At 44.1% G+C, this 13,108-nt stretch overlaps 1 protein-coding gene across 1 annotated transcript; it reads left to right on the top strand.

Moving 5' to 3' along the window:
• Nucleotides 1-994: 994 nt before the first annotated feature.
• LOC134226720 (stromal cell-derived factor 2) lies at nucleotides 995-5,064 on the top strand. Its single transcript, XM_062707676.1, has 4 exons — nucleotides 995-1,207; nucleotides 1,483-1,681; nucleotides 4,357-4,484; nucleotides 4,542-5,064. The coding sequence occupies exons 1-4, from the start codon at nucleotides 1,135-1,137 to the stop codon at nucleotides 4,799-4,801; spliced, it is 660 nt and encodes a 219-aa protein (XP_062563660.1). The 5' UTR covers nucleotides 995-1,134; the 3' UTR covers nucleotides 4,802-5,064.
• The last annotated feature ends 8,044 nt before the right edge of the window (nucleotides 5,065-13,108 follow it).

Genomic DNA, 13,108 nt, shown 5'->3' with positions numbered 1-13,108 from the left:
GCTTAGTGAAAATGCAAATTTTGTTGAAGACAATTCCCACGGCTCACTCTCTTTAGAGTCAGCGGTCCATATAGAAGAGTATGAAATGCCGAGATATGTATTGTACTTCTATACTCAAAGAAAGTCAAATAAATGAATTAAATGATTGCTACACGATTGTGTAATTAACAGGATTGAATACCGATATTTCCTAATGTTAGCATACGCAGTTCGAAAAACATGGGGATATTTTTATTAAAGTTTGTTTCGTATACGAAGACAGTTTGGGTAAGGTCTGTTGTTGATTGAATGTAGCCTAATTAGCAATCTTTGGCAGCATTTGAAGTTTATTCGAATGCCAGCCGGAATTGAATCCACATTTTTTTTTTTTTAATCTTTCGTTTATTTGGTAGGCTCATATTTGAATCCACATTATAGCGATGTATTTAACAGACACATTTGGCAAACACTCGTATTTGTGCATTCTGATCGTTCTGCTCAGCCATAAAAAAAAGATCCATTGAAATTCTCCATGTAAATATTGATTTGTTCGATTTGTTTCAAAGCATCATTCAATGATAACAATATTGAGGGAGAATTAACTGGCACCAACGATTTTCTCAGTAGTCTATAAATTCATGATATGAGCAATAGTTGCGGTGGATACGGTGGTTTGCAAATTGAATTGGAACTAGATTGTAAGTTACTTATTATAAATTTAAAAAATTGTTAATAAGAAATAAATTTTAGCTTTGAAGCTGTGGGTAATCGTAATGGACACTGCTATCAGAAGAGTTTCAATCAAGCCAAGGCCCAAGGGAAACCGCCGCAACAAGAAGTGTATATTTTTTACCATATTCCCCAATCTTATGGGATTTTCATGCAAACTTGAATGCAACAAATACATACCTTCTTCGAAAAAACATAACTGTACAAGGGCTAACCTCACCCACCCGCCTACTGTTATGACAGAACAGCTGCTGACGTAAATTGTCAGTTTCTCCCCAGTCAGCACGGTTTGTATGTCAGTCAGTTGTTTCCATCCGCCAATATTACATGGCAATCGGACAAAAAGTTTTCGGCTCGTCTTAAGGTCCTACTTCGACTGGATCAATTTTTTCTCTGCCCTCTACGATTTAGTGAAACTAGCTTAAAATGACGCACTTTCACGAAATAGTGTCTCTAGTCCTAGCTGTTAGCTTAGTTTACTATGTAGATTCAGTCAATGGTAACTAGTAGATTAGTTTATCATATAAAAATTGGGGAACGGGAGATGTTTTCTGAATCGAGAAGTGTGTTGGTGAGCTGTGATTGGTTGGCTGCTTGCGCGATTGAAGTTCTGTATTTTGGAAGGCCGGCTAAGGCAACTATCAACTCTTTGATTGTGAATGCTATGTTGAAGGGTCCAAATACCACGTCATTGCTTGTGCGAAATGTTTTTTCGGGGGAGTTCCTCGATATGATGGATAATAATCTTTGTGTTACTCCTGATTCTGATTTTAGCTGCTCGGAACAACAAATTTGTGACATGTGGCTCCGTTCTTAAACTTTACAATACGGACTACAGAGTAAGGTTGCATTCGCATGATGTCAAATATGGAACGGGCTCCGGACAGCAGTCGGTTACTGCCACCGAGGTGCAGGAGGATGTCAACAGTCACTGGGCTATCAAGGCTGGAACCGGAAAGCATTGCGAGCGAGGGTAAGATTTTATCTATGTGCAATATAGGATTATTGTTCTGGTTCTTCATCTCATTGCTCCTATGTGTTATTATTAAAAACAAAGAAATGGAAAGCAAACGAGCATGTCTCTCATTTTTGTGATGGGACTCATGTTTACAAAAAGATCCGTATTTTGAGATGAGATGAATTTAATAGGCCCCATACACGCTCCGACATGTTGTACAACTTTGACTCCGCACCCAGGAAATTTAATTTGGTCGGAGTAAAGTCGTATCGTCTGTGGGCAAGTTGTATGACTGTTGAACAGTACACAAAATCTAATCAAACATGTGGTAAATCTAAATCTCACAATAAGTAAACTTTCGACTAGTACTTTAGTTTTATTTAACAGTTTCACAGTTATTCCGTGAGCATCCGTGTATCATCTGACGAACACTATACTTCCTATGTCGTGGCTAAAAATTCGCGTAAAATTTGTATAATACAAAAACGGGATTGCTTTAAGCTGATAAAAAAATAATCCCGTGGTGACTTTCAACTTCACCGTATGTTTCCTACTTCCATTACCAAAAGCCCAAATGTGACGTATGCAAACAGGGCTGAAATTGTTTTACCTCAACTCGTGCTCTTGAGAACCACTGGAAAAAAAGTCCGTGGTTTCCAAGATAATCGATTTGGGGCTTTGTTGTATAATCACCTTAAACTAGATCGAAATCACTAATAAAAACGAATTATTCCGAATGAATTTTATTCAATTGTTAAAAATTGTGAAAAATAAAAGAGCCGATTTTTTTTGCCAACTGTGTAGAACATCTCTAGATCTGGATCTGGCAAAGAAGAAGAACAGAATGAGCCTGAGATTGAAGCCACGACCTCTCCTGCGTAGGGTAAGACGGTATAATGCGCCCCACCTGGTCAAAACGCCCCTGTTTGATTTCTAGAAAACTATAACTAACTAAGGGTAAAAATCAGTTGGTACCTTTAAATATTTATAAAACCATCATCCTATGTGAATGTGGAAGTATTTTTGTTTTATATAATGAAAATAATAGTAAAATACAAAAAGTTATATGTTTGTTTGCTCAACATTCTGGAGCGACGCTAGAATACTGTCCGCAAAACTTGCAATGGAACACTCAGTTGACCAATAAAACAACTTTTCTCAGTGGTTAATCTATACACTGAAAAAAACTTTGTTGTAGAAATTACAATTTTGTGGTAAAATTAAGAACAGTACCGACGTTTTTCAACTGAAGGGACAAATCGCTTAATTTTACCATAAATGTAGTAAATCTGATTGATATTATTTTCAATTTTACCACAAAAATTGTTATTTAGCATAGACACAAACAAAATAGTTGATTTTACCACACAATTTTACTATATTTTCAGTAAGAATAACCATGTGAGCGGTTGAATATACTATTTTTATCGTAAGATAGACCATATTTTAGTCATTTTAAGACGAATGGCACTTCGGTTGAAAAACGTCGGTACTGTTCTCAATATTACCCCTAAAATGGTAGTTTCTACTATAAAATTTTTCTCAGTGTATACATAAAAATGAATTTATGTCTGTCTGACCCATATAGACTCGGAAACCACTAAACAGATCGGTGTGAAAATTTGTATGCAGAGGTTTTTAGGGCCGGGGAAAGTTCTTAAGATGGTTCAAGACCCCTCCCCCTTTGGAAGGGGGACTCCCATACAAATGAAACAGAAATTTCTTCATAACTCGAGAACTAATCACATAATAAATCATTTTTAGGCGAAACGAAGTTCGTCGGGTCTGCTAGTATGATATAAAATTGCGTCCATCTTCAAAAATGTAACGTTTTTCAAAAATATGTTTCACTGATCAAGACGCCCCAGTGTAGGCAGGACGATATGCCCTTACCTACTGGACACAACAACCGGGGCGAGCTCAGCAGCAGTTGCTTCCAAATTATATGGAAGCTATCGAAATGTAATTCAAACCTGTTTAAATGGACTTATGTTGGTTTTTTTAATGTCAAGGGTTTGTAACCTTTTTGCCTTTCTCGTACAACTAAGTTGTACCGAAAGGCTATCATTTCACTCCGCAAACGAACTTTTTATAGAAGCCTCTGAGACCCATAGTATTATATACCAATCGACTCAGCTCGACGAGCTGAGCACATGTCTGTCTGTCCGTGTGTATGTATGTGTGTATGTGTGTGTGTATGTGTGTGCACAAAAGCTATAAAAAACATTAGACAACTTTTCGTATAGTAATCCTCAACCGATTTTCTCGCAACAAGTTTCATTCGACAGGGGACAAAGCCTTGTTGATCACTATTGAATTTTATAACGATCGGTCATTGCGTTTAAAAGTTATGAAGAAAATTATACATCGGATCATATAAACCCCATATAAGGTTGGTGTCTTAACTAAATGCGAGAAAGGCACCACCAACGCTAGGTGGATTAATCTGGGTTTTTATTATGTGATAGATAAAATACTAATGAAGGGCTATAAAAACGTCTTTGGTTACTATGGTGGTGCGTTTTGCATACATTGCGTTGAAAAGTAAAAAGTTATCATAGGTATTATTGCCTTAGGGGGGCATGTTACACTGCCTTACCCTATAAAGCAGAAGCGGTAGCCATTTGACCACCAAGACCGTAATTCTAATTTAAATGATATTGATGTTGAACTATTGTTGTGATTTACAGAGAACCGGTAAAGTGTGGCGACACTATACGTCTGCACCATTTGGCAACGAACAAAAATCTGCACTCGCATCATTTCCAGAGCCCGCTTTCAGGAAACCAAGAAATTTCCGCCTACGGAGACGAACAAGGTATGTCCCTATCAGTCACATTCTTCCATACAAACGATCTACATTTTGGTTTTGCAGGACTTGGTGACTCCGGTGATCACTGGATGGTCGTTTGTACGGGTGAATTCTGGCAGCGTAACAGTCCGGTGAAGCTGCGGCACCTGGACACCGATATGTATCTGTCGGTTTCCGGTCGAACCTTCGGTCGTCCCATCAATGGTCAGATGGAGGTGGTGGGCGTATCGAGTCCATATTCGGGAACTGACTGGAGTGCTGCGGAAGGACTGTTTATCCACCAGACGGAAAGCGACAATGCGCCTAGGCACACTGAGTTGTAAGCGAGTTATGGGTGGACGAGTTAGGACAAAATGAGACGAGTGTGAGTGTATGAATATGTGCGAGTAAGCTCTTTATGACGCAGAACTAAGACTTTGAAACCAAACGAGAAAAGGTAGTGAACCTCCGGGACATAGAAATAGCTAATTTGTTCGCAGTGTATCATGAAGTGACGGAATCTTAAAACGGTATAGCACTATGAGTTTGTAAGTTCGCTGCTTTTAGGATACATACGATCAATAAACTCGACATTTCTATCGAACAATTTCGTTGAGTGTTTTCTTCTACTTATTTGAAGATAATTGCTGATCTGTGTTTGATGACAAGGGAATTAAATTTCATATTAGGTAATGCGGATGAGCCATGTTCTGCATAACAGACGAGAATGAGGTTGTGAACAGTCCATGCGAAACACCCAAGCGGCTGACCAAAGGATACTTTAAGACCAGGATTCCTATTCTTTCAATTTCCCGTTAAAAAACACGAAAGCCTCTTCCTATGCTATGCGATCTACCCCAATGATGTCGATGCCATCCGCAAAACCAAGGAGCATGTAAGACTTGTTGATGATGGAAGTCATGTTCTAGCATTATATGCCACAGTTCATTCTGTTTCACTGAGTCGAACGCTGCCTTGAAATCTACAAACAGATGATGAGCCCGCAAGTTATATTCCCGGAATTTATCATTGATTTGACGCCGAGTAAACATCTAGTCTAGACAATTTTCGGATTGGAAATTGTCTCGACTTCCCTGGGCATAAAAGTATCATCGTGTTAGCCTCATGATATACGAATGCAAAAATGGTAGCTTGGCTTGGAAACCTCGCAGTTAATAACTGTGGAAGTGCTTAATGGACACTAAGCTGCGAGGCGGCTCTGTCCCAGTGTGGGGATGTAATGCCAATAAGAAGAAGAAGAAACATCTAGTCCGATGTTAATCATCCTCTCGAAAACGGCTTTGATATTTGATGAAGCTCTAGAAGTTTCAAATAAAAATCATTAGTCAAAAGGATTTATTCATTCTACTACCCCCCCACCCTTCGCATTCCGCCTTTTTTTTAAATATTTTTAACGGATCGTTGGATCTTTTCTGACAATCGGTTTGAAATCTCTTTATATCGGTATAATAAAGATGTGCACTATTATCAGTCATTCCCTGGATAATTGTTCTTTAAACGGTTTGTTGCTTTCAGATCATTTTTTGAAAAGGCATTCCCCACTTTGCTGTCAGCAGAAAATCATCCACCATTGCAATGTTGGCACAGTTTGACCACAGTACCTATGCCTTAGTTTTCCTGTTTTCTTTAAAAAGATAAAGTAAAATTTATAATGATCACAAATCGTACTGTCGGGCAGCTTACCGGATGGATGGACAATTCGTTCTTAACTTCTAACACTGATGTCACCAAAGTTTTCTTCGAAAAATTATCCAACATGCGTCCTCCGGCAGGATTCTTCCAGTTTCGCGCCATGGCTCCGGACGTAAAAGGAATTCTGTAACAGAAATTTAATGGCAGCAAATGTTTGAAAACTGTCTAAAAACTGTAACTGAAGAGGGAATCGATTTTGGGGAAATTAGTTTTGATCTGCTACATGAACTTAAGATTTACGAAGTTCGACTTTTAACTGACGAAACAGTTTCACCAAATAATTGAAGGTAAATCTGATAGCGTGTTTTGCGTATAGAAAATAGTATTTTGGCCACAACTTCTGATACCATAGTCCAATCTGGCCAATTTTCAATAGCAAACAATGAGACAGGATTCACAGTCGTTTGGAACTTGTTGCGAGTAATTCGGCCAATGCTTAGTTCCAAAAAGTGTATCTACAACATACACATACACACATACACACACATACATACATACACATAAACAGACATTACCTCAATTCGTCGAGCTGAGTCGATTGGTATATAACACTATGGGTCTCCGAGCCTTCTATCAAAAGTTTGGTTTTGGAGTGATCTTATAGCCTTTACGTATACTTAGTATACGAGAAAGGAAAAAACAAAAGTGAGTTACCGTGGGAGCCGAAATCTGTACAGCATCGAAATCCATCCACCTCAAGAGATATCAATAAATTAAAAGGGATTTAAGGTAAATAATTAACAAATAATTTTTCTTATTCTGTTCATTTACTTGACAGTAAACTTTTAGGCAATTGAGATAGAAAGTAGGCTTTGAAATAAAACAACACAAATCAAAAACAAATCGCTACCTATCAAACACAGAGTTTCTGGCGCCATTTGTTTGCGTGTAGCACATAATTGCACCAAAAGTATGTGTGTTTTTATTGCAAATTGCGATTAATAAAATAAATCAAGCGGAATACACATCAAAGGGATCGCTTCTCATGGTGCGTATTTAACTATGTTCAGTGGTAGTTTAGTCAATCAGTCGCTTCAATTTAAATATTCAGTTTAAAAATAGCTGTCCGGATTTTGATCCATTGATTCAAAATCCGTTCACGGTGGACGGATTTTGGTTCAAGAGGTGTTGATTCATTATATTCATATTTTTCGTTGATTCTAATATATAAATGCGGGACACTTTAAAAGTAGAGGCCTTCGTGGCCTATTTTCTAGAGACTTTTTCATATAGTGTTGTGCTTAATTATATGGATTTCGATGCCCCACGGCCAGCGCCGTGCTCTAGCGTGCGTTTGGCTGAGTTATCCCCGCCAATGGCGCCAGCCCTTAGGGGGCGCCGAGATCAAGAATCACGATATGAAAAACAGATCAATTTTCAGTTCAATCAAAGTTAATTGCCTATTTCCGGGGATTAAACCACCCGACTTGGACATTAATTTACAATGTTGTGAAAACTCATATGTGAATCTGTACGTTATGTGGAAGATATTGATTTGGAAAATGTATTGGAGGTAACCACTTTCCCTTCGATGGGACTCGAACCCATGACCCTACAGTACGCTAGACTGGTGCTTTAACCAACTAAACTACGAAGGACCTCCGTCGGCCTTCGCAACCTAGCGGCTACTGAACGAGCTCGAGATTCACATATGAGTTTTTACAACATTGTAAATTAATGTCCAAGTCGGGTGGTTTAAGGTCACTCCTGACGGAATCCAATTTTCAAAGTACTCGCGTTTTCAAGGGCACACCATTCGATACGGAAGCAACGCACAACTGTCATTTTTATTTTTTCACGCATGCTGCGACGCATGTATCGAATGGTGTGCCCTTGAAAACGCGAGTACTTTGAAAATTGGATTCCGTCAGGAGTGACCTTAATCCCCGGAAATAGGCAATCAACTTTGATTGAACTGAACCTTAGTTGCGTGCGCTTGCCTACGCAATGCGGTCGGGTCTGTGCTCATGCACTTCTTCTAAAATTCCGGCCCCTAGCTTATGCTAGTTCGTGCGCGTGTGTGTGTGTGTTTTTTTTTTTACAAGGGTTTAAGGTTTTGGAAAAATCTGCGCGACAGACACCTCGAGCATCCACACTATGCTTGAAGGCGAACAGGGATGGGCCCGTCCCGACCTGTTAAAAATGTGTCTCCCGGAAAAACCGGGTCCCTTATCTTCCTTGCCTCGATCCCCCCCCCCCCCACCACCACGGGATGCTGCGACTACTTCCCGGGGGGGGCGGTGGTCTGTGCTCATGCACTTCTTCTAAAATTCCGGCCTCTAGCTTAGGCTAAATCGCCGACTGGTTTGCTGAGATCCACTGCTACGTTGTCTCGATCCTTCGGCGGTTGTGCCACAAACTTCCTCACTCGAATCCTCCTGACTTCCCCCGGCATCGAGGGCGGTCCACCAGTTCCGGTGAAGGAAACTTCCGCACTGATGGTGCCCCGACTACCGGCGGCTATCGCAGAGGACGCTTTCGCGCATTGCGCCGACTTCGTCTTCGGGTTGCAGAGGTGGCCCGAAAGTTACGGTAATGGATAACGTCCGCACTGGCGGTGCCCTACATACCCGAAGCACTACCTTCTTATTTCTGCTTTCTTCAGCAGGTTTGAGTTTCGAGTGCCGAGGTCGGTCCGACGATTCCGGTTGGCAGAAGACTTCCGGTTCGCTGGCGCTCCGACGACTCGAGACCAAACACTGCTCACTGTGCTGGATTTCTCTCCAAACCGACGCTTACTTGCTGGTCCCTTCTCCATCGACGCTGCAGCTCTGACAGTATTTGCGTCACGACTCTGGTTACCGCATTCCACGTACCTTCATCGCGACACATTCGCTCTGCGATGTTGTTCGCCCTTATGGCAGGCATTCTTCTACGTGCCTCCGCAAACCTCGGGCAGTCGCATATAACGTGCTCTGGAGTCTCCTCTACGTTGATACACGCCGGGCAGAATGGCGATGACGCATGGCCACACCGGTGCAAATATTGGCGGAATCAACCGTGTCCGGACAGGAACTGTGTGAGGTAAAAGTTTACCACTCCATGCTCCCTATACACCCACGTCGACACATTGGGGATGAGCCGGTGGGTCCAACTTCCATTATCCGCATTGTCCCACTCCTGCTGCCACTTATTATTATTATCGTCTTTATTTAAGAGGATTTCAGCCCTTGGCTGGCTCACCTCTGGACTGCCACTTCACCATAGAGTCCAGTTTCATCGTCTTCCTCACATTTCTGGTATCTCTCCGTTGGTAACACTCGATATCCTATGCTAGGGTTATAGGGTTAGGGGCAGCAGGGACTATGTCCAAGGGCTTGACGATCCCTCCCCAGGCCATCTGCGAGTTGTGGGGCTTGCCTAGGATGTGGTGGGGTTTGACAGTGGGCCCTGTTAAACCTCTATAAAAAGCTGCATGTATCCGCAAGTAGGCTCCACCAAAGCGACCGTGTGCCGCTCAAAGCGCACAAGCCCAAGTCCTGGTGTTAGGTGGGACGCTAAACAGCCCTGACACGACGGCCCTCCGACGAGACAGGAGGTTTGCGCAGGCCCAATAAGCCGCCTAGAAAACCAATCATTACGAACAATATAAGAGATAATGCGACTCGATATAATCGGCAAAGACCTGGGCGACGAATACAGGATCACGATTGGAAGCTTGGAACATGGAATTGCAAGTCGCTAGGTTTCGCAGGTTGCGACAGGATGATCTACGATGAATTACATCCCCGCAACTTCGACGTCGTGGCGCTGCAGGAGATTTGCTGGACAGGACAGAAAGTGTGGAAAAGCGGGCATCGAGCGGCTACCTTCTACCAAAGCTGTGGCACCACCAACGAGCTGGGAACCGGCTTCATAGTGCTGGGTAAGATGCGCCAACGCGTGATTGGGTGGCAGCCAATCAACGCAAGGATGTGCAAGCTGAGGATTAAAGGCCGTTTCTTCAACTATAGCATCATCAACGTGCACTGCCCACACGAAGGAGACCCGACGACGAGAAAGAAGCGTTCTATGCACAGCTGGAGCAGACATACGATGGATGCCCACTGCGGGACGTTAAAATCGTCATCGGTGACATGAACGCACAGGTAGGAAGGGAGGAAATGTATAGACCGGTCATCGGACCGGATAGTCTGCACACCGTATCGAATGACAACGGCCAACGATGCATAAACTTTGCAGCCTCCCGCGGAATGGTAGTCCGAAGCACCTTCTTTCCCCGCAAAAATATCCACAAGGCCACATGGAGATCACCTAACCAAGAAACGGAAAACCAAATCGACCACGTTCTAATCGACGGTAAATTCTTCTCCGACATCACGAACGTCCGCACTTACCGCAGTGCGAATATAGAATCCGACCACTACCTCGTTGCAGTATGCCTGCGCTCAAAACTCTCGACGGTGTACAACACGCGTCGAAGTCGGACGCCGCGGCTTAACATTGGGCGGCTACAAGACGGTAGACTAGCCCAAGAATACGCGCAGCAGCTGGAAGTGGCACTTCCAACGGAAGAGCAGCTAGGCGCAGCATCTCTTGAAGATGGCTGGAGAGATATTCGATCCGCCATTGGTAGCACCGCAACCGCTGCACTTGGCACGGTGCCCCGGATCAGAGAAACGACTGGTACGACGGCGAATGTGAGCAGTTAGTGGAAGAGAAGAATGCAGCATGGGCGAGATTGCTGCAACACCGCACGAGGGCGAACGAGGCACGATATAAACAGGCGCGGAACAGACAAAACTCGATTTTCCGGAGGAAAAAGCGCCAGCAGGAAGATCGAGACCGTGAAGAAACGGAGCAACTGTACCGCGCTAATAACACACGAAAGTTCTATGAGAAGCGTGCCACAGCCCGATATGTGTAAGGACATAAACGGGAACCTTCTTACGAACGAGCGTGAGGTGATCCAAAGGTGGCGGCAGCACTACGAAGAACACCTGAATGGCGATGTGGCAGACGAAGATGGCGGTATGGTGATGGACCTGGGAGAACGCGCGCAGGACATAATTCTACCGGCTCCGGATCTCCAGGAAATCCAGGAGGAGATTGGCCGGCTGAAGAACAACAAAGCCCCTGGGGTTGACCAACTACCAGGAGAGCTATTTAAACACGGTGGTGAGGCACTGGCTAGAGCGCTGCACTGGGTCATTACCAAGATTTGGGAGGAGGAAGTTTTGCCGCAGGAGTGGATGGAAGGTGTCGTGTGTCCCATCTACAAAAAGGGCGATAAGCTGGATTGTAGCAACTACCGCGCAATCACATTGTTGAACGCCGCCTACAAGGTACTCTCCCAAATTTTATGCCGTCGACTAGCACCAACTGCAAGGGAGTTTGTGGGGCAGTACCAGGCGGGTTTATGAACGAACGCTCCACCACGGACCAGGTGTTCGCCCTTCACCAAGTACTGCAGAAATGCCGCGAATACAACGTGCCCACAAATCATCTATTCATCGACTTCAAAGCCGCATATGATACAATCGATCGGGACCAGCTATGGCAGCTAATGCACGAACACGGTTTTCCGGATAAACTGTCAGTTGATCAAAGCGACGATGGATCGGGTGATGTGCGTAGTTCGAGTTTCAGGGCATTCTCGAGTCCCTTCGAAACCCACAGAGGGTTACGGCAAGGTGATGGTCTTTCGTGTTTGCTATTCAACATCGCTTTGGAAGGTGTAATACGAAGAGCAGAGATTAACACGAGTGGTACAATTTTCAATAAGTCCGTCCAGCTATTTGGCTTCGCCGACGACATAGATATTATGGCACGTAACTTTGAGAAGATGGAGGAAGCCTACATCAGACTGAAGAGAGAAGCTAAGCGGATCGGACTAGTCATCAACACGTCGAAGATGAAGTACATGATAGGAAGAGGTTCAAGAGAAGACAATGTGAGCCACCCACCGCGAGTTTGCATCGGTGGTGACGAAATCGAGGTGGTAGAAGAATTTGTGTACTTGGGCTCACTGGTGACTGCCGAAAATGACACCAGCAGAGAAATTCGGAGACGCATAGTGGCTGGAAATCGTACGTACTTTGGACTCCGCAAGACGCTCCGATCGAATAGAGTTCGCCGCCGTACCAAACTGACAATCTACAAAACGCTAATTAGACCGGTAGTCCTCTACGGACACGAGACCTGGACGATGCTCGTGGAGGACCAACGCGCACTTGGAGTTTTCGAAAGGAAAGTGCTGCGTACCATCTATGGTGGGGTGCAGATGGCGGACGGTACGTGGAGGAGGCGAATGAACCACGAATTGCATCAGCTGTTGGGAGAACCATCCATCGTTCACGTCGCGAAAATCGGACGACTGCGATGGGCCGGGCACGTAGTCAGAATGTCGGACAGTAACCCGGTGAAAATGGTTCTCGACAACGATCCGACGGGCACAAGAAGGCGAGGTGCGCAGCGCGCAAGGTGGATCGATCAGGTGGAAGATGACTTGCGGACCCTCCGTAGACTGCGTGGTTGGCGACGTGTAGCCATGGACCGAGCCGAATGGAGAAGACTCTTATATACCGCACAGGCCACTTCGGCCTTAGTCTGAATAAATAAATAATAATAATGCTAGGGTTATGCAGATTGGAATCATTCCTGCGATAACGCAAACTGCCTCCGAGGAAATGGTACGGTACGCACTCGCGACTCGAACGGCCATTAGGCGAAACACGCTGTTCAACTTTCTGCGGTTACGTTTCGTCTTGAGCGCAGCTCCCCAGGCTGGAGCTCCGTACCTCAGTATCGAGGATGATACTGCTGCCAGAAGACGTCCACTGCTGCTTTTAGGACCACCCACGTTCGGCATGATCCTTGCAAACGCACTGACCATTTTAGCCGCCTTTCCGCAGAAATAGTCCACATGGGTTTTGAAATTCAACCGGTCGTCGATCATCACTCCTAGATAGCTCAAAGCCCGCACGGACGGTATGTTA

This window comes from Armigeres subalbatus, chromosome 3 (genome assembly GCF_024139115.2).
Source record: "Armigeres subalbatus isolate Guangzhou_Male chromosome 3, GZ_Asu_2, whole genome shotgun sequence".
Taxonomy (NCBI): Eukaryota; Metazoa; Arthropoda; class Insecta; order Diptera; family Culicidae; genus Armigeres; species Armigeres subalbatus.
The sequence above is the reverse complement of the archived record's forward strand: the minus strand, read 5'-3'. Positions and strand labels throughout refer to the sequence as shown.